We start from the raw sequence: 22,860 nt of genomic DNA, 5'->3' as shown, positions 1-22,860 counted from the left end.
GGAAATTAAAAAAAAAAAAAAACGAGCTTAAGAAATAAAACATTGTGTGCAAGATGGCAGACTAGGAGGTCCAGGCCCTTTTTGCCCCACAGAAACATCAAAACACAACTATAGACTGACAAAAGTAACTGTATAGGAGCTCTGGGAACCAGTCAAAGATCTACAACAGCTAAGCAATCAATCAAAAAAAAGCCACATTCAGAATGGTAGGAAATTTTGTGGTGTATTATTGCACTTGCTCTCCTCTTCCCCAGCATGTACATTGTGGTCAGGAAGAAGCAGTTTAAAAAAAAAAAAAAAAGCAACACACAGGCCCAGAGAGAACAGATGCCCAGAAGAGACCTAAGAAGACCTTAAGCTTTCACGCTGGGCTGATCCTAAGGCTCAGGGACTCACTAATTATTGAAGGTCTTCCACACCAGTCTACAAAGAGTGTGAGAGGTGACTATTTGTTCAATGTCCAGTTTTCAACAAAAGATCACTAGAAATACAAAGGAACAAAAAATCTCCAGAAACAGTCCCTGAAGAAACCTATGCATCAAACTTACTAGACAGAGACTTTAAAACAACTGTCTTAAGTATATTGAAAGAGCTGACGGAAAACAAAAAGAAATAAAGGAAATCAGGAAAACAATATATGGACAAAATGAGAATATCAACAAAGAGATAGTAATTATTAAAAAAAAGAATCAAACAAATTCTAGAGTGGAAAAAGATAATAACTGAATTGAAAAACTCCCTAGAGGAGTTCAACAACAGACTCAAACAGGAGAATGAATCAGTGAACTTGAAGACAGGTCACTTGAAATTATTGAGTATGAGGAACAAAAAGAAAAGAGAATGAAAAAAGGGAACAGAGCCTAAGTGCCTTATGTGACAGCATAAGAAGACCAATATATGCATTATGGGAGTCTCAGAAGGAGGAGAGAGTGATAAAGAGGCAGAGAGAATTATTTGAAGAAATAATGAGCAAAATCTTCCAGAATTTGAGGAAAACCATGGATGTACAAATACAAAAAGCCCACTGACTTCCATGTAGGATAAACCCAAAGAGTTGCACACTGAGACACATTATAATTAAACAATTGGAAGATAAAGACGAAGAGATCATGAAAGCAGCAAGAGAAAAGCAAAGCATCACAAATAAGGGATACTCAATAAAATTATTACTGGATTTTTCAGCAGAAACTTTGCAGACCAAAAGGCAGTGGGATGCTATGTTTAAAAGACTGAAAGAAAAAAAGCCTATCAACCAAGAATTCTGTAAACAGCAAAACTGTCTTTCAAAAATGTGGGAGAAATTCAGACATTCAGAAAAATAAAACCTGAAGGAATTCATTACCACTAGACTTGCCCTACAATAAATGCTAAAGGGAGTCCTTCAAGTTGAAGTGAAAAAGATGCTAGACAGTAGCTGAAAGCCAAATGAAAATATAAAATTCTCTGGTGAAGGTAAATATGTGAAAAATTATTAAAAACAGTATTATTGTAACTTTGGTTTGTAACTTTACTTTTTATTTCCTATAGAATTTAAAAGGCAAATGCATCAAGAATAATTATAAATCTGTGTAAAGGGTATACAATGTGTAATGATATAATTTATGACATCTGTAAGTAAAGGGGGGCAAAGCTCTAAAGGAGTGGAGTTTTTGAATGCAATTGATGTTAAGTTGGTATCGTGTTAATATAGATTGTCATAACTTCAGGAAGTTACATGTAATCCCCGTGGTAACCGCAAAGAAAATAGCTATAAAATATACATTAAAGGAAATGAGAAGGGAATCAAAATGTGACTACAAAAAAATCAGCTAAAGATGGAGGAAGGCAGTAATGGAGGAAATGAGGGGCAAAAAAACTGTAAATCATGCAGAAAACAATAACAAAATGGCAAATAAGTGCTTTCCTGTCAGTAATTACTTCAAATGCAAATGCATTAAGTTCCCCAATCAAAAGACATAGATGAGCAGAATGGATTAAAAAAGAAAAAAAAAAAACAGAATTCTACTGTATGCTATCCATGAGAGACTTAATTTACATCTAAGGACACACACGGTTTGAAAAGTGCGTCTCTAGCATGCAGTTTCTATAAGCCATATTCAGTAACAGCCTCCTTGCAGCAATAAGCAGAGGAAAGACTTTGTTATCTAGTTTCAGGTAGCTATCCTACTTCTGATTCCCTGATTTGCTGAATTTCTTATTTCGTTTATTTTTATCTGTCTATCTATCATTGTTCCATGGAGTGCTTCAAAGGTGAAATTATAGAACCATTTTGAAATCCTGTATTTATGTTCTTTAAAAATATTTAAGCATCCTATTTTAAAAAGCTGATAGCAAATGTTTTTGTAGCAAGATGGCAAACTGAGTGCACATTCCTAACATACGTTAAACACTTACTGTGCACAAAGTATTTTAGTTTTATTACCAAATTTAATCCTAACAACATAGTTGCATACTATCATCCCCATTTTACAGAAGAAAGAATCAAGGTACTGAGAAGTGAAGTAACTTGCCCAAGATCACAAAGTTAGTAAATGAGAGAGTGGTTCCAGGGGTGTACCTAATTTAGTGATGAGCATGATGTGACAGGAGAGACTGGAGACTTACAGGAGATTGTTTGAGAGGAGGTATACTGCTGTAGAAGGGGCCAGGGATGTTAACTCATTCCCTACCTGTGGCCCATGTGGTAAGCAATTCACAGTGTTTACTCATGTTTGTACTGTGAAGTATGAGTACTTGAATTAGAGAGGCAAGTCAATGCCTGAAGAAGTCTGGTGACACAGTGGAATGAAAAAAGCGCCTTTGCCCAGGAGACTAGTTGTCACAACCGGTTGGCAGCACAATCTGTCTGTCCTTCACCAGCTATTGGAGTCAAGCTGAGCTGTATATCCTGTCTCTTCTCCACAAGTAAGCAGACACACAAAGAATTCATAAGGAAGCTTACAGATAATTTCAGCTGTAAAAATAAGCACTTAAAAAAATAGACACCGACATTTGAGGAAAGCCAACACTATGAAAGAGATGCACCCAAGTGAGCAGATTTTACACTTGTGGAAATTAGAGAGCAGTCTGTAAAAATGGAAATAATAGTGCCAATCTTGGGATAATATGGAGATGAAATGACTTTTTACATGCATAGCACTTAGAACAATGCTTGGAACATATAGTAAGTGCTTGATAAATATTAATTTATCAACAAACAAAAGAAAAGGACTATAATTTGCATTGGCATGACTAGAGAGGATATTGCATCCATACAAAGGGAACAAGGAAAGATTTTGAAAATTAAAAATATAATTATTGGGGCTGGCCCAGTGGTGTAGTGGTTAAGTTTGCGTGCTCAGCTTCGGTGGCCTGGGGTTTGCAGGTTCAGATTCTGGGTGCAGACCTACACACCACTCATCAAGCCATGCTGTGGTGGCTTCCCATTTACAAAATAGAGGAAGATGGGCACAGATATTAGCTCAGGGCCGATCTTCCTCACCAAAATATGTGTGTGTGTGTGTGTGTGTGTATAATTGTCATAGGGGCCAGCCCTGTGGCCTGGTGATTGAGTTCTGCACGCTCAACTTCGGCACCCTGGGTTCAGTTCCTGGGCGCGGACCTACACCACTCATCAGCGGCCATGCTGTGGCAGCAACCCACATACAAAATAGAGAAAGTGTGGCATAGATGTTAGCTCAGGGCAATCTTCCTTAACAACAACAACAACAAATATATATAATTGTAACAATAGAAAACTCACTGGTTAGGATAAATGGAATAAATGCTGTGGAAGACTTAATGCTTTAACATTAATGGATGCAGTAAACAAATAATAATACAAGCACATAGAATATTTTAATAACAACAAATTAACAAGTTTAATCAGACAATCACACAACCTACTTTTTTTTTCAAATACTGCATTTTAGAAGATATAAAACTAACTTGCAAATATGAAACATTTTGCAGAATTAACAAGAGACTCTACCAAGGAAAAAGAATGAGTAATTGGTTTTGAGAAGACTATAAATAGAACTCCATGCCTATTTAAAACTTCATGAATTGATGATAAAATATCCATCCCTATTAGCTAATTTTTAGTGAGATAAAATTGACATAACATATTAGTTTCAGATGTATAGTATAATGATTCAATATTTGTGTATATTGTGAAATGATCACCACAGTAAGTCTAGTTAACATGCATCATCACACAATTAAAAATTTTCTAATGAGAACTTTTAAGATTGACTCTGTTCGCAAGTTCCAAATATATAATACGTTAACTGTCATTAATATAAAATATTAAATATAGTCACCATGCTGTACTTACATCCCTAGGACATAATATTTTATAATTAGAAGTTTGTACCTTTTGACCTCCTTCATCCGTTTCACCCATACCCTACCCCCCAACTCTGGCAACCACCAATCTGTTCTCTGTATCTAAGAGTTCAGCATTTCGTTTTCTTGTTGTTTTTTTGTTTTTTTTTTCTGGTGAGAAAGATTGGCCCTGAGCTAACATCTGTTGCCAGTCTTCCTCTTTTTGCTTGAGAAAAATTGTCCCTGAGCTAACATCTATGCCAGTCTTCCTCTATTTTGTATGCAGGCTGCCTCCACAGCATGGCTCCATGAGCGGTGCGTAGGGCCACACCTGGGATCCAAACCCCAGGCCTCTGAAGTGGAGTATGCGAACCCAACCACTACACCAGCGGCCTGGCCCCATTTCTTTTCCGATTCCACATTTAAGTGAGATCATACGGTATTTATCTTTGTCTCTCTGACTTATTTCACTTAGCATAATGCCCTCAATATCCATCTATGTTGTCACAAATGGCAAGATCTCCTTCTTTTTTGTGGCTGAATAATATTCTATTTAATATATGTACCACATTTTCTTTATCCATTCATCGATGGACACTTTGTTTCCATGTCTTGGCTATTATAAATAATGCTGCAGTGGACATGGTGGGGGTGCATATATCTTTTCAAGTTAGTGTTTTTTCCTTCAGATAAGTACCAGAAGTGGAATTGCTGGATCATGTGGAAGTTCTATTTTTAATTTTTTGAGGAATATCCGTACTGATTTCTATAGTGGCTGCACCAGTTTACTTTCCCACCAACAGTACATGAAAGTTCTTTTTTCTCCACATCCTCAGCAACTTGTTGTCTCTTGTTTAAGGCCAGTGTTTCCTTGTTCATATTCTGTCTGGATGATCTACTCTTTGAGGAAAGTGGGTATTCAAGTCCCCTACTATTATTGTATTGCTGTATATTTATCCTTTTAGGTCTGTTAATATTTGCTTTCTGTGTGTTAGGTGCCTAAATATTTACAAATGTTATATCCTCTTGTTGGATTGACCCCTTTGTCATTATGTAATGACTTTCTTTGTCTCTTATTACAGTCTTTGTCTAAAGGTCTATTTTGTCTTGTATAAGTACAGCTACCCAGCTTTCTTTTGGTTCCCTTTTGCGTGGAATATCTTTTTCCATCCTTTCACTTTCAGTCTGTCTGTGTCCTTGTATCTAAAGTGAGTCTCTTATAGGTAGTATATAGTTGGGTCTTGTTTTTTTATCCGTTCAGCCACTCTGTGTCTTTTGATTGAAGAATTTAGTCCATTTACATTTAAAATAATTATTGATACATATGTAATTATTACCATTTTGTTAGTTTTCTTCCTTTGTGAGTTGATGATTTTCTGTAATAGTATGCTTAGATTCTTTTCTCTTTATCTTTTGTGTATCTACTGTAGGTTTTTGCTTTGTGGTTACCGTGTAGCTTACATAAAACAACTTACACTTATAACAATCTATTTTAAGTTGATAACTCCTTAATTATGAACACATTCTAAACCTCTACATATTTACTCTCCTCCCCCACATTTTATGTTTTTGGTGTCACAATTTACATCTTTTTACCTTGTATACATATTAACAAATTATTATGGTTATAGTTATTTTTACTAGTTATATCTTTTAACCTTCATACTAGCTTTATGAGTGATTAACCCACCACCTTTACAACAATAGATTGTTCTGAATTTTTCTATATATTTGCCTTTACCAATGAGATTGATACTTTCATATGTTTTCCTCTTACTAATTAGTGCCCTTTTGTTTCAGTTTAAAGAATTCCCTTTAACATTTCTTGTAAGGCTAGTCTAATGGTGATGAACTCCTTTTGTTTTTGCTTGGCTAGAAAACTCTTTATCCATCTTCAATTCTGAAAGACAGCTTTGCCAGGTAGAGTATTCTTGGTTGGTAGTTTTTTTCTTTCAGCGCTTTAAATATATTTTGCCACTCCCTTCTGGCCTGCAAAGTTTCTACTAAACAATCTGCCTATATTCTTATGGGGGTTCCCTTTTGTGTACCAAGTTCTTTTTGTCTTGCTGCTTTTAAGAGTCTCTCCTTGTCTTTAACTTTTGACACTCTCTAGGATTCTTGGATCTGGATGTCTGTTTCCTTCCCCAGATTAGGAGAATTTTCAGCCATTATTTCTTAAAATAAGTTTTCTGCCCCTTTCTCTGTCTCTTCTACTTCTGGGAACCCTGTAATGTGAATGTTAGTCCACTTGATGTTATCCCATAAGTCCCTTAAGCTATCTTTACTCTTTTTCATTTGTTTTTCTTATTGCTGCTCTGAGTGGGTGAGTTCCACTGCCTTGTCTTCTATTTCACTGATCCTTTCTTCTGCCTGATCTAGTCTGCTGTTGAATCCCTCTATTGTATTTTTTTTTAAATGAGTTATTGTGTTCTTCAGCTCTGTGACTTCTATTTGGTATTTTCTTATATTTTCTGTCTCTTTGTTGAAATTCTCAATTTGTCCATCCATTCTTCTCCCAAGCTTGGTGAGCATCTTTATGATTATTATTTTGAACTCTTTGTAAGGTGAATCAGTTATCTCTGTTTCATTAAGGTCTTTTTCTGAGGTTTTACGTTGTTCTTTCATTTGGAACATATTCCTTTGTTCCTTCATTTTCCTTGACTCTCTGTATTGGTTTCTATGCATTAGATAAAACAGCCACCTCTCCCAGTCATGAAGGAGAGGCCCCATATAGGAGATGAACCTTATTGTTCAACTTTACCCTAGCTCTTGATTGTCTCTCAAACCTTTGTGATTGTCCAAGCAGCGTATTTTATTTTTAGTGGCTCCCAGTGAGTTAAGGGTGTGCCAAGACCTGTCAGTGTCCCAAAGGGGAGATTCTCAGTCAGTACCTAAATTCAGGCTGACTGGAAGCCAGACCCTCGGGCAGAAGCTTTTAAAGTATGCAATATACCTCTTTCAGGGGAAGACTGGGAGATGGGCATTTCTTTTTGCTCCCTCTGCACTGAGCCCTGGGGTGATGGGCAGTTAAGAATTGTTTCTTGGGGGCTGGCCCCATGGCCAAGTCGTTAAAGTTCCACACACTCTGCTTTGGCGGCCCAGATCCACGGGTTCGGATCCCAGGCACAGACCTACTCCACTTATCAGCCATCCTGTGGAGGCATCCCACATACAAAATAGAGGAAGAGTGGCACAGGTGTTAGCTCGGGGCTAATTTTCCTCAAGCAAAAAACAGAGGAAGATTCGTATCGGATGTTAGCTCAGGGCGAATTTTCCTCACCAAAAAAACAAAAAGAAAAGAACTGTTTCTTTGTTTGCTACTGTCCTGCTGAATCCAACACAAACCCTGCTGGGCATCAGAGCCGGGCTATCAAGGGATGTATTATCTGTGCAGCAGACACAAAAGCCAAGGCTGCAGGTGCATACCCAAGCTTTTTTCTCAGAGACACTGACGACCTGGGGCAGGGCAGAGGGAGAGCGCAAAGATGGCAAACACCGGCCTCCTTTCCCGGAGAGCACCTACATAGGCTCTTAGTTGTATACCAAACCAGAAGCCTGCCCCTCAGGCCAAAGCTCCAACACAGTAGGCCTCTTTCACAGAAAGACTAGAGGTGTGTTTTAGTGCTGTCTCTGAGCTATGCCATGAGGGTGGTAGCCAGCCAGAAAGTTTCTCAGCCAGAAAGTTTCTCCATTTGTTACAATCCCGTGGGACCCACAAACTCGAGCCACGCTGGCCCCCAGAACCAGGCTATCAGGGGATGTCCCCTGGGAGGCAGCCACAAAAAGTGGGCTCCAGACACATGTTCAAGCTCTCCTCCAGAGACACTGGTGATCTGGAGTGCAGCAAAGGAAGAGTTCAAAGATAGTGCCTGCCCTCTGAGGTCTCTGGAGAGGATTCCAGTTGGCCCTTTGATGTGTATTTAATTAGAAACCTGTTCCTCTTTCTATGTAGATAAGCTAATAAGCCTCTCTCACAGAAAGACTGGGTGCTTCAATTTGTTGGATCTCTGCTGTGCCCTGGAGGCAGTAGCCAGTTAAGAACTCCTTCTCTATTTGTTAGAATCTTGAGGGACCCGCAAGCTTGAGCCCCACTGGCCACCACAGCCAAGCAATCTACAGGTGTCTCCTGGGTGGCAGCTGCAAAAATCGGGGTCCATACAAGGAATATACAAGCTCCTTTCCAGAAAATACTAGCGACTTGGTGCGAAGCAGAGGGAGAGCACAAAGATGGTGCCTGCCAACCTCCATCTTTGGAGAGTATTTCAGTAGGCCCCTAGATGTGTGTTAAATTAGATGCCTACTTCTCAGGCCCATGCTTTAAGATAAGCAAATAAGCTTCTTTCACTGAAAGTCTGGATGTTCAGTCGGCTGCCTCTGCTCTGCGCCCTGAGGTGGGTGAGCCCCAGCGAGCCCTTTAAGAACTGTTTCTTCAGTTCACTATAGCATTGTGGGTCTCGTGGTCACAAGCCCTGTTGGCTTTCAAAGCTAGAGGTTTTGGGGGCTTGTCTCTCAGGTGCAAATCTTAAAAGTTGAGGTGCCAGATGTGCAATTCAAACCCTTCATTCTTCAGGGAGATGCTCAGGGTTGTGAGTTCCCTCCTGGTCGTGGGTTGCCACACTAAGGGTGGGGTTTATGGTAAGATTGTGTCTTAGCCTCTCCTACCCACTTTGGTGTGGGTTTTTTCTCATTTGCCTGATGTATAGAAGTTGCTCAGCTAGCTTTTGAGTTTTTTCCAGAGGAAATTATTCTGTATGTAGCTTTTAGATTCAGTGTGTCTGTGGGAGGAAGTGAGTTTAGGATTCTTCTACATCGCCATCTTGAACCAGAATCTCTCTATTAGCTATTAATACTTACTAGATATTAATTGTTTCTAATAAAATACCCTATTTTAAATTCATATATATTGCATTGCAAACAATTAAGAATCTTATCTCAGATATAGCACGGTAATTCAATTGGTACAACAATTTTTTGCAGAGCAAATTATGGTGTGTGACTAAATATAGTTAGTGATATAATCTCAATGTCCATTTATATGAGAACAAAATTAGAAGGCTTACAATACTTGTTTTCAAGATGTAACAAAAAAGTTACTGTATGCAATTCCACTCCTAGGTATGTACCCAAGAGAATTGAAAACATATCCACACACAAAAATTAGTACTCAGATGTTCATAACAGCATTATTCATAATAGCTAAAAAGTGGAAATAAATCAGATGTTCATGAACTAGTGAGTGGATAAACCAAAAGTGGTGTATCTCTACAATTAGCAATTAAGCAAAAAAGGAATGACATACCACTTTACACCTAGTAGGATGTCTGTAATTAGAAAGACAGACAAGAAATATTAATGAAGATGCAAAGAAATTGGAGCCTTCATACATAGATGGTGGGAATGTAAAATGTTGCAGCCACTTTGGAAATAATTTTGGCAATTCCTTAAAAAGTTAAATATAGACTTACTGTATCACCAGACAATACCATTTCTAGGCATATACCTGAGAGAATTGAAACATGTTCACACAAAACTTGTACACAGATGTTCATAGTCGTAGTATCCATATTAGCCAAAAGATAGAAACAGCCCAAATGTCTGCTATAAAATGGAATGAAGTACTGTTACATGCTACAACATGGATGAACCTTGAAAATATTACTAAGTGATAGAAGCTAGAACTAGATACAAAAGACCACCTATTGTATGGTTGCATTTGTATGAAATGTCCAGAATAGGCAAATCCATAGAGACACTAAGTAGGTTAGTAGTTGCTAGGGGGCTGTGGGTAGGGGGCATTGGGACTGACTGCTGATAGTTACGGAATTTCTTTTTGGAGTGAGGCAGATATTCTGACATTATTTAGTGTCAATGGTTGCACAGCATAGTGGATATACTAAAGTACACTAAAGTGTACACTTAAGATGGTGAATTTTATATTGTGTGAAATATATCTCAATTAAAAAATGCTATATAAAAATATTGCTGGTCTGTGATCACATGCATTTTATATTTTGATAAATATTGCTAAGTTGTCCTCCACTGAGATGGTACGATTTATACTCTCACAAAAGCTATGTATAAGTGCCCGTTTTCCTCACATTCTTGCCATTGTGGTATGTCATTAAAAGTTTTAATCTTTGCCAGTGTTATTGCTGAAAAATGATATCCTAATGTAGATTACCTTTATATTTCTCTAATTATGATCAAGATTGAATATCTTATCATATACTGCCATTTGTGGTTCCTTGCCTGTGAACTTTTTATTCTTATCTATTGCCTGTTTTTCTATTAGTGTTGGGTTTTTTTCTTATTGATTTGTAGGACTTCTTTATATGTTACCTTTTTTCCCCACTTTGTTTTTCTTTCGACTTAATAACATATTTTTACTATGAACACTATCTTTACTATCCAGTAGTGCTCATTATAGCATTGCTCCATCTGCATGATTTAAGCCAAGAACCTAAGTCCTATCTCATTGACATCATTGATGAGGTCTATTAAATTTCCCAGTGCTTATCATTGTACTCCTGTTAAACTATGTCAGCTTAACACATCTATTTGTGTATGTAAATATGTTGGTATATGATATCAGAATATTTTGAAGAGGAATTGAATGAGAGAGGCAAATTTTGGATAGATTAACTGATTCCAAGTTTTGATTTTAGACAAGCATTAAATTGAATGTAATTTATGACTTTTTCTAGAAAATATGAAGAATAAAATCACTAGATTAATAGCTGGATGGGTGGGAAGATGGATAAATAGGTAGATATATAGGAGAAACAAATGTGTTAAGTAGAGGTGAAAACTAGCTGATTATTGGCACAGAAACACATCTCCCCCGCAAGTAAGTCATTCAACAGGTTTAGTTAGTCCTTCACCAGATATTGTTAATAGATATTATATGCCAAGCTCTGTCTAGGTGCTGACTGTTAAAAATGAATCAGATTTTATCCCTTACCTCATGGAGTTCATAATCTAATGAAGGAGATAGGCAATAAAAAGATGTAAAACAAACATATTACAGTTAAGAAAATGGTATGAAGAATTTAATGTTCCTTGCCTGTTTATAGAAAATAACTAAGTAAATAGGAGCTTTGTGACATACTTTTGATAGGGTGATCGATGAAGTCCTTTCTGAGGAGATATTTAAGCTGAGACTTACAGGTAATGAAAGGAATTAGCCATGGGAAAGCTGGAGAAGAACATTCTATGCATAAAGAAGCTTGGAATTGAAGGCTCCAAGATGGCATCTTTGAGAAACAGAAAGGAGGTTGTTATGGTTGGAGCTTAGTAAATTGAGGTAGAAGAGGTAAGAGACCATGCAAGCCATAGTAAGGACTTTGGATCTTGCATTGAGAAATTATCAAGAGGTATTACGCAAGGGGGTGACATGTTTTAAAAGACTACTCTAGCTTCTGGATGGAGGATGAAAAAGAAGATGGTAAAAAAAAGACGTAGGGACAGTGAGTAAGAGGCTATGGCCAGAGCTGTACCAGAGATAAGGATGGTGGCAGAGTAGATGGAGAAGAATTGTTAAATTCCAGGTATAGTTTGAAGGTGGAATCAGCTGGATTTGATATTTTGGATAATGGAAAGGAAATATTCAAGGATTACTCCCAGCCATTTGTTATTAAAATCTGTTTATGTGCACTGCATGGAATCAAGTATGGGTGGTAGGAGTAGGATTTATAAATAATGATACATAAGCTTATATTTGTGTAGTGCTTTGAAAATACTGCCACATTTATTACCTCATTTTAGGTTCTTTAATTTTTTTAACTGGAACATGTTGGCAGTTGAAATATTTTCTGAATTCAGTTATAGTTTTCCTGAACTAGAGCTTAACTGGCATTCAGAAGTGTTGACACTGCTTAAAATTCTCACACACAAAAAGCAGTCCTTCCCAAAACTAAACATTATCTTACAAAATTAGTGTGGTTTTTTGGGGGGGGGGAGTTTATTTTTTTTTTAAGGAGTAACATAGAAGTTACAAAATTTTCCTTAAGAGTAGATTTTCATGGTGTGTAGTTCAATTTTGTCTGAATTAGAGCATAAGGCCAAGCATACTTGTATGAAAGATAAAAAGAATTTTAAAACTTGCCAGACTGTTACCTAATATAAATTAACAGAAATCTCTTCAGAGTGCTGTGATTATTAAGCCGTTTTTACTTTTGGAGTAGAGGTTATTGCACACTGTATAATTTGATGGGAAATTCAAATCAAAATCTCAAAGCTACCACAAATACATTCAGTAATTTGTAGCATAATTTTGTTATATTTGATATGAACATCTGTAAATTAATGATTTTTTTCCTACCTAGGCCTTTTCAAAAATGCAGTTTTTAGCTTTAATCTTTAAATGGAACAGATTTGTAAGAATTGATGAATTAGTTCCTCAAATCAAAAAGAAATCAGTCTTATTTATTTATTTTTCAGAGGTGGCTGGATCCAAACAAACCAATAAGGAAGCAGCTAAAGAGTGAGCATACATATTTACTTGATGTTTTGCAAGTATACTTTATAAAGGTAAAGGACTAATATAATCTGATTAATTAGAACTGCTTTTATTACTTCTAGGAGGATCTCCTTACAGTTTGAACTTTAGAGTCAAATTTTTTGTAAGTGACCCCAACAAGTTACAAGAAGAATATACAAGGTGGGTTTATGGAGCGTATTTTTCTTGAAAATATTGTCAAAACTATTATGAACTTTTGAAATTAATTGAGCGAAAATAGATTACCATGCTGTAATTCTGAGCTTCCCAGCCAGCATACAAAATGGGTTATAGATGTTTCAAGATAACGGTTTCCTCCCCTCTTGGTTGGCTGGAAGGGCCTTAGGAGATTGGAACCACAGGGCCACCCCATCCAGGCACAAGCAGCCTCCTAAGCCATATAAATATTAAATTTTCTACGTGTGAAAAATGGTTAAGAAGCACTGCTGTAGCTAATTGAGGTAATCAGATGATGCTGCAATTGTATCCAAGTGATCCTACATAGTGAGAAAGTGCCTGCCTTTTTTTTTTCATGTAAAAGCATATTCTCCATATATTTTATTTCCATTGAGGAGAAAATGGAATTTATAAAACATATCACCATTATGTGTGGGAGTAGTAGTCAACAGGTACCATTTTGTGAAGGATGTTGGCAGAGAGAGCACTAGCACGTTCAGGCCTTTAAATGCCCATTTACTGGCCATGAATGTTAGGTAAACTGTTTATAGTAGAAATAGTGGGGAATAATCACAGTGTGATAACTGTCATTATTTAAATAACCTGAGTGATAACCTTGTATATTGCTTGAAAGACAGAATTAGTTTAAAAATTTCTTTTAAAAATTAGCATATTATACCTTCCATAAAAGTCTCACATATAAGAATATAGGTCAGTAACTATATCCAGAATTACTCTAAAAGATAGGTGCCAAATTAAAAAGCTGTATCTAAAGCTACCTATGGATAGGCTGTTAGATGTTAGTGTATTGGTTATCATTTAGAATACCATGGTGAAGTGGAGAAACAGAAGAATAAATTAAAGATATTTACCTGTATCTGCCAGTCCTCAGGTGTTTTGTAAAGTAGGGTTTTCAGTAGACCAAGTAAGAAAAATTAGATTGACATTCTTGAGAGTCCTTTTCTGTTTGTTGGGGGGCAGAGTGTTACCTTTTTTATAACAGGAGAACTCAAGAATATAGGTCCTGGATTAGGCAGTCCTAACATTTGAAACTAATAGTATCCAAGCTAGTTTGTCTTGAAAAGCAAAGTTGTGTTATATGAATACCCTTTAGTTTAATATTTTGTCAGGTTTTGTTGTTGTTGTTAAATAATCAAAATAAAATCTTTTATCTTAATAAATAATTCTTAGTATAGTAAAACTTTCCCTAATTTTGGATGAACTTCAAGGAAACTACTCTGAATTAATGAAATTTGTGAATTATAAGGCAAAATGCATTTTATTATTTCCTGGTATGTGTAACTTGAAATCAAGTAGCAAAGTATTCCATAGTATATGTTTCATGTAATCACATTTTTAAATGTATAAGAAATATTTGTAATTAAAAAGCCAATCATTTTAAATTGGATTTCTAATGTTTTTAATGTTTATGAAAAGTTTGTTAGCATAAGCAATTAACATATTGTCAATTATAGAGCCATATTCATAATTTACTTCACTCAAAAAAACTGTCTTTGAATTTCTTAATAGAGCTAGAATGTGTTGATTCTTTTATAGACTGTGTTGAAAATATAATCAATGTGTCTCACTGATAATTAAATCAAAATCTCTTCCTGAAGTAGAAGAAAGTAAAATCAAGTTTGGTAGTAATCGAGGAATTAATTTGTGCTCAGTCATCAGTCTAGAAGATTATCTTTGTTTTCACTAGAAATAATGCATTATTTAAAAAATCCTTTATAATGGAATGTCCTCAAGTCTTGATGCTGTTTGGTAAAATGGGATGAATGGATAGTTTTTATTTTATTACCATAGTGTACATCAGTTATTCTCTACCCTGATTACAAATTAGAATTGCTTAGAGGAGATTTCAAACATACTGATGCCTTGGCCACACCCCTAGATAATCTGTTCTAATAGGTCTCAGATGAGACTTGTGCATAGGCAGTACAAGCTTCCCAGGTAATTCTGATATGCAGCCAGGATTAAGAAATACTCCCTGATAACTTTAGTGCTTGGGTAGCCTTACTGCGATGGTCCTGATTAGAAATGACACCCTCGGCCACAATTGCTAAATTTTAAGCTTAAACCCCAAAAACCAGGAAATCTACTACACCTCCTTACCCTGAGATTCCATTTTAGATTAATGATAAAAAGGAATGGACTTAGAGAGCTTCCATCAGATTAAATGTTATTTAGTATTAGCAGGTGCTGGCATCATTAGAAATGGGGTTTTCTCAGGAGTCGTGAGAATACAAATGACGTTTCTGTCATACGTTTTTAGTGCCTAGGTGTACACAGTGCATAACAAGTGCTTAGTTCATGGTATTAGTTATTATCTGGATTAGAAAATATATATTATTTTTAAAGCTCAAACATGTCGTTTCTATATTTACCTCAGTCATTATTAATCTATCTTAAAGGTCTTAATTGTCTTTAAAAATTGGGCTTTTATCACTCTATTTAGGGCCCCTGGGATACATATACCAGGCAAGTGACATTACTTCCTTTTTGCAGATATAGAAGCTAAGGCTCAGCCAGATTTCAAGTAATTTGCCAAAGATCTCATGCTGATTTAGCTTAGGGCTTGAATTCTGGTTTCCACTCTATCAAACCTTACTGCTTGGTATGTAAATGAAATTCGGCAAAAATAGGTATTATTTGTGTAGGATTAACAATATTATGTCAAGGATATACATGACCTTTCAATCCTAATTAAAAGATTGTTTCCCACCAGGAACCTTTAACTTTCAATTATGAAACCAAGTAGACCAGATAGAAATATGTTGTCTTGGATTGAGTAAGTAGATATATTTGTAATATTATGTATTAAGCCTTGCAAGGAGTTTGTGTACTTTGTTAATATATGAAGCCAGGATATTTGTATCAGCTTTTTAAAAAATTTTTCTAATGAATATCTGATTCTCTGAAAATCTTAATTACATATTTTGATAATTTAAATTTTGTTATTGTCCTCTTTAATGACTTTTAATCAGCCAAATAACTAAAATTTTTAATGATTTTTGACTCTTGGAGTATCTATACTTTTTTTAATGGGGTGAAATAAAAATCTTAAAATTCCCTGTTTAAACACTTAAAGACACAATATTTGCTCTTCTGCCAACATTATACAGTGCATGTGACTTTGCCCAAGCATTGATACATCTATGAGGGAATGACTTTACACACTAGTGGGGACAGAAGGACAATGCCATCTTGTAAGCAACCTCAGCATTCTTGTTATAGGATACTTATATTTTTGTTGCTTTTAAAGGAAATTGGGTACTTGGCAATTCTAATAGTAGAGCAATAGTAGGGAAAGGAACGTCCGTTTTTTCTGATCAAAGAGATCTTTCTTAAATGAAGATAGAAAGGTGCTTTTCTACAGTTAACAGCTTCCTACTGTCTAATGATCAACACCTGGGCCTGTCCTTGCAGCTAGGTTCCTATCTCAGCAGAAAGAATGACTTTCTTTAATTGATCTCTGGTACATTGCTACTGTCAGCTCTCCTATGTCTCTGATTCAAGTTTTCTGTGCTTCCCAGTTCTACTTGATGCATGCACAAACCTCTGAGTATTTCTCCCTCATATTCTCCCTAGGTCATGTAACTCTTAAAAATCTTGAGGAGTTTTATAATAGAAACTAGTGGAAACAAGATATTTGAAGTACAAAATTTCATTTATCAAAGAATTTTAAAGATTTGGATTCATGAATTTGTGAAAGCTTATTTTAAAAATATCTTTACATGTGCTAATATGTAGATTATAAAAGCAAATACTTAAGTATTTCAATTTTATTTGTTAATGTAAGTATGCAGTTCGTAAACTCTAAATGTTATAATTCCAGTATGTGCTAACTATCTCTCTCTCTTTTTTTCTAAGGTACCAGTATTTTTTGCAAATTAAACAAGACATTCTTACTGGAAGGTGGGCTATATTAAATTTTTAGTAGTGGGCTTTAAAAATACTTTTAATTCCATATTATTTCAGTAATTCATGATCATTGCAAACAAATTATCTATTGAAAAGTGGTTACCCGTAGCATGAATTTCTTTCATCAGATGAGTTCAGTACTTAATAGTTAAAATGTAAGTCACGTGGAAACTTCAAGTGTGAATAGCATAATATAAATTATAGTGCTTTTGAAATTACTGTGTTTAACTTTGGGATAAGTATTTTCTATTTTGTTTTATTAGATTGCCCTGTCCCTATAATACAGCTGCCCTTTTGGCTTCATTTGCTGTTCAGTGTAAGTATCAACCCACTCTTGGGTCGAATAGCATATGACTGCATGGTCTGTGTTGACAGTACATTGCCTTTAATGTATAAATTCTTTAGACATATGTTACTATACGGAAAAAAGTGACTGCAAAAGAAATGTAATGAAACATCCAACTAGTTAGCAATTACTTTGATTCCTGAAAGAAATTTTTTCTGAAGTTGTTTGAGACCTAGAAGAATGTTAAATGCATTGTTATAACTTGCTTAAATGGTAACAGTAGAAACATAAATATTTTATTTCCAGAAATATAATGGAATTCACGACATTGCTGACTTGGCTATAAAAATTGAAAAATGTGTTTATTAAAGTGTGAATATTTTCCTCCTATTTATTAGCTGAACTTGGAGACTACAATCAGTCAGACAACTTGCCAGGCTACCTCTCAGATTATTCTTTCATTCCTGATCAACCTCAAGATTTTGAAAAAGAAATTGCAAAATTACATCAGCAACATATGTAAGGATATGTTTACTTTTCTGCTTATTTGGTAAATTTCTTAATGGCATATTTTATAGAGAAATGTTTTAAATTATTTCTAATGTGATTGTTGTGTTTACTTAATATAGTACAGTTACTATTATATAAACAGTATGACTGATGTAAAGAAATGTAGGTGATCTCTACTAAAAACAGTTCATTGCTTATTTCATAGAATATATGAGGCTTGTTTTCATTTCTGTTAAGAACTATAAAGCTGTTTATAAACAAATTTATTTGCTATTATATCAAGTTGCCAGTTCTTTAAGAAGGAATTTTAGAATATTAATAGTATATTCATATTATACAGATCAATCTACTTAGCAATTCTTTCTCAGTTTTTAGCTAAGTGAAAGGAATCATTTCTGTTTGGTGACGAGCCGAGAGGAGAAAAGGAACTTTATGTAATACTAAATTAACAGAAAATAGTCCTGTAAAGATAGCATTTTTTCACTCATAACAGTATTCAACTTTGATATTTTGTGAGTCTGATTTTCTGTGACATTTTTTTTGAGAAAAGATTTATTGCTTTGAATAGAAAGTAACATTGTTTATTGGTTCAGAGTTCAGTTTTGCTATAACATACAATTCAGAATACTCGTGGAGGCACTAAGGCAGTGTTGCGTGTTGGCTAAGAGTCTGAACTAGAGAGCCAGACTGCCTGGTTTGAAATTGTGGTAAGGTTACTCACTGTCTTATAACCTTGGCCAAATTGCTCCATGTCTCTGCTTCTCTGTTTCCTTATATGTAAATTGGGAGTAATAAAAATGTGTACCTGTGGAGTTATTGTAAGGAGTAAGTGAGTTTATATATACAAAGTACTCAGAACAGTGCCTAAAATGGTAAGCACTAAAGAAATATTAACTCTTATTATTAAGGAAGCTTACTTTCATTTGATAATGGCCCATGTATTTAAAATAGGTTGGCAAACTACGTCCTGCTGCCTATTTTTGTATAGCCCACGGGTTAAGAATGGTTTCTACATTTTAAATAAGGTTGAAAAAAAATCAAAAGAATAACATTTTGTGGCATGTAAAATTTTGAGAAATTCCGATGTCAGTGTCCATAAATGAACACTTATTGGATCCAGGTTCCCTCATTCGTCTACATGTTGTCTGTGGCTGCTTTCACATAACAGCAGAGTTGAGTCGTTGCAACAGAGGCCATATGGCTGGAAAGCCTAAGGTGTTTATTGTCCAGCTCTTTCCAGTACAAGTTTGCTAACCTCTGATCTAAGATAAGACTAACGAATGAGAATTTTAATAGAATGGCCTAATGTGGTGAGGGGGCTATTTTTGTCTAAAAGTAAATGCCATTTATAGTGAAAATTCTACACATAGCATATCAGAATCAAGGGTTTGAAGATAAACCAGATTTTTAAAAAGTTGACCAATAATGAAAAGTCTCTTCTGTAAGGAAGAAGTTTGTAGAAGAAGGTATATATTATATATTTATATTTGGTTTAAAGAAATGATTCCTCAAATCTTTAAACAGAACAAAAGTAGAATCATCCTGGGGCCGGCCCCGTGGCATAGTGGTTAAGTGTGCACACTCCGCTACTGGCGGCCTAGGTTCAGATCCCGGGCGTGCACCGACACACCGCTTGTTTGGCCATGCTGAGGCTGCGTCCCACATACAGCAACTAGAAGGATGTGCAGCTATGACATACAACTATCCACTGGGGCTTTGGGGAGAAAAAGGGAAAAAAAGGAAGAGGATTGGCAATAGATGTTAGCTCAGAGCCGGTCTTCCTCAGCAAAAAGAGGAGGATTGGCATGGATGTTAGCTGAGGGCTGATCTTCCTCACAAAAAAAAAAAAAAAAAGAATCATCCAGTTTAACTGGGAGGGAGGCAGAGTATTTATTTAACATAATTGAATTTTATAGAAAACTGAAGTATATCGGATTTTTTTTTGAGGAATCCCATTTTTGTGATTATGCATTGGCAGGCTGTTGGCTCCCTTTTCTAGCATCAGTAGTGAATGAAAAGTTCGTATCTTTGCTTTTGTAACTTGCTGCTTTTTTGCTCTGCTGTAATCTGATAATATCAGATAACTAAGGTGGTTAGAACTGTATATAATGTAGGATGAAATCTATTTTTAAAGGCTTTGCATTTAGAGCAGTAGTTCTTAAACTTGTGTTCGTAAGAATCACTTGGGATATTTCTTAAATATAAGTAATTTGGACCCCATCCATTCTATATCAGACTCTATCAAACAGTACTTCTGAAACTATCTGTGATGAAAGACTAGTTTTTCCCAATGTGTCATGGAACAATACTTCTGAAAAATATAGTAAAAATGAATTACTAGCAAAGTAAAATGGAAAAATAAACAAAAACATAAAAAATTAAAAGTCCTTTTTTTTAATTGTTAGATTCAACAGACATAAAATCACTCTGCCAAAGTGCTGTTAAAGACTCTGACACTGTCAATTTCTGTACTTGTTGTGAATCAACACCTGTCTGTGCACCATGCTCTAAGAAGCACTGCTCTGGGCTTGCCTCAGAATCTGCATGTTTCAGAAGTACCCTGTGTGATTTAAATACAGATGTGCTGTATGGACCAAATTTTGAAAAACACTTCTTTCAAGTTATGTCTAAGAGTGAGTGACTTTGTAACAGCAATAAGAACAGCTAGGGACTTGTAAAACTTGGTCATTCTTGTATTTCTGGAAAATAAGAAAATAATTATACAAAATAATAATTTGTGTTACTGAAAATGTACCCTCTGGATAAGTTAGATGGTACTGTACAGAACTAAGAGTAGTAGTTGTGCATGGTGTTTTATAAAAGATTTAGTTAGAATACTGAAGTTTTTCCAGATAAATAGCCCATTTCTAATTTCGCCATATTTGTGATTGACATAATTTTTAACCTGATGATATCTTTACAGAGGCTTATCTCCTGCAGAAGCAGAATTTAATTACCTGAACACAGCACGTACCTTAGAACTCTATGGAGTTGAGTTCCACTATGCAAGGGTAAGTGAAGAAAACTTACTTTGACGTTGTTGAGTTAGGCTCCATTACTCAGTATCAAAATTTTTTTAATACCCTGATAGGATTAGGCAACAAATAGAATAAGTAGTGAGTGCTGCTGACATAGTTGCACTGAAAATTCTCTCTGAGTATAAGTATTTTCACAACCACTTAAGATGCAATGCCTAATGAGAAGAATAAGTGGAATTTTCATGTTATTTTTCTTCAGTGTAGGCTTTTATGTTATAAAGATAATTTTTGCAGACCATCAGAAACAGTACCTTTAGAATTTTTATTTTACAAAATAAAGGTTAAGTCACAGGAAAAGTAGATTTTTAATATATTTAACTTTTATGATAATTGTTATCATAAAAGATACTTTCACCTCACTGAGGCCTGTTTTACTTCACTTATTTTATTTTCGTCATTCAGTGACATCATCATGAATTTTTATTTCTAAATCACAAAATGAAGCATATTAACATATTTTGGTTGTCTCTTTCCCCCTAATCCCTAGTCCCTTTATTAAGATGGAATTTATAATCGCTGGCTTCTCTTATACAATACTCTGTAACTTGTTTCATTGTCGAAGTTTGCTGCTTCCAAAAGACTGTTATCCTCCTGCCATAAGCATATTTGTGAGTGGCTGTCCTTCATTTGTGTGTCTCTTCATCCACGTTCCTTCTCATGATTTCTTTATCAAGAGGTTATATTCCTTTAGAAGTACCTGGAAAACGGCTGTTCTCCATAACCAGTGAAAAGTGGAATTATAGGTAATCATAGTTGAGTTGGCAATAGGTTTTATATTCTCTTGGGACAAATTGCTGAGCCTAATAAGGATAGCAGCCTGAAAGGGAGTTAAGTTTTCTTTAGATAGTTATTTTGAATTTATTTTAATATCCAAGATATACACAGACAGACAGATAGTGATTTGAAAACTCCATGTAATGGTTCAAACCATTTAGGGCCTTACCTGGCCATGTTTTAGGAGAAGAGCATTAGTTCTTATATTTCACAAAGCTTATGTCAACTGCTCCTTTAAAAAACCAAATGACTCATTTTCCTCACATGACTATATCTAGTAATTCTGAGTGTTTATGACTTGGAAATCTGTTCGTCTGATTCCATTTAAAATGTGTGGGTAAGTCTCTTGAACTTTTTAGATTTTATTTATTTATTTATTTATTTATTGGTGAGGAAGATTAGCCCTGAGCTAACATCTGTTGCCAATCGTCCCCCCCCCCTTTTTTTTTTGCTGTGGAAGATTGGCCCAGGGCTAGCATCCGTGCCCATCTTTTTCTACTTTATATGTGGGACGCCTGCCGCAGCATGGCTTGATGAGCTGTGCGTAGGTCTGTGCCTGGGATCTGAACCTGCGAACCCAGGGCCACTGAAGCAGAGCATGTTAACTTAACCACTATGCCGTGGGGCCAGCCCCATGAGGGCTATTACTTTTGAACATTATTCTCCATATGTAACATAGTCGTCAGTATTTGTGCAGCTAGATTTTTTTTTTTTTTTTTTTTTACTGAGGAAGATTTGCCCTAAGCTGACATCCACTGCCAATCTTCCTCTTTTTGTATGTAAGCCGCCACCACAGCATGGCCACTGACAGATAAGTGGTGTAGGTCCGTGCCTGGGAACTGAACCGGGCTGCGAAAGCAGAGTGCACTGAACTTAACCACTAGACCACCAGGGCTAACCCCCTAGATTTTTTTATTATAATAAAGCTTAAAACTAATGGAACTTTGAATATGTGAACTAAACTATGGTTAACAATAAAAAGACCACTAAATTCAGTTATTTTTGTCCTTAGCAATTTTCTAAGGGTAGTTTAGACTGCTGTCTGCTATCACTGAATGCTATCAATGAAATACAGAGGAGGTTGGACTTTCCTTTTTTAATTTAGGTGACGTGGCTGGATCGTATACATAATTAACCATATTGTTATCTATTGATTTGATTGAGGTAGGAATTTTTTTGTTGTTTAAATTATTAGATTGTAAAACTCTTTCTCGGAAAACCATAAATGTAGAGTACCAGATTAAAAGAATTTAAATTTTAAATGGTCAAACTTATTTAAAAGGATATTTCTGTTGAGTGTGGATACGGAGAACTTAAGAAGAAAATGTGCAAATGTTCAGTGA

The 22,860-nt window shown here is 35.6% G+C and overlaps 1 protein-coding gene across 8 annotated transcripts in view; it reads left to right on the top strand.

Annotated features, from left to right (window-relative positions):
* The window catches only part of PTPN4 (protein tyrosine phosphatase non-receptor type 4), a 214,022-nt gene that overhangs the window by 99,549 nt on the left and 91,613 nt on the right, over positions 1–22,860 (top strand). For 2 of the 8 annotated variants that reach the window (XM_014782471.2, XM_087435055.1), the window contains 6 exons: positions 12,745–12,787; positions 12,865–12,964; positions 16,859–16,903; positions 17,173–17,225; positions 17,594–17,714; positions 20,629–20,716. In XM_014782471.2, the coding sequence (XP_014637957.2) occupies positions 12,745–12,787; positions 12,865–12,964; positions 16,859–16,903; positions 17,173–17,225; positions 17,594–17,714; positions 20,629–20,716 (450 nt within the window). Of the gene's footprint in view, positions 1–12,723; positions 12,788–12,864; positions 12,965–15,725; positions 15,777–16,858; positions 16,904–17,172; positions 17,226–17,593; positions 17,715–20,628; positions 20,717–22,860 lie in introns of those variants that run through there. The other 6 variants (XM_087435051.1, XM_087435052.1, XM_004423902.3 and 3 more) reach the window with 5 other exon arrangements.

Source organism: Ceratotherium simum, chromosome 9 (genome assembly GCF_057802395.1).
Source record: "Ceratotherium simum simum isolate JZ-2026a chromosome 9, ASM5780239v1, whole genome shotgun sequence".
NCBI classification, from domain to species: Eukaryota; Metazoa; Chordata; class Mammalia; order Perissodactyla; family Rhinocerotidae; genus Ceratotherium; species Ceratotherium simum.
Note: the sequence above shows the minus strand (reverse complement) of the source record. Positions and strands in the feature narration are given on the sequence as shown.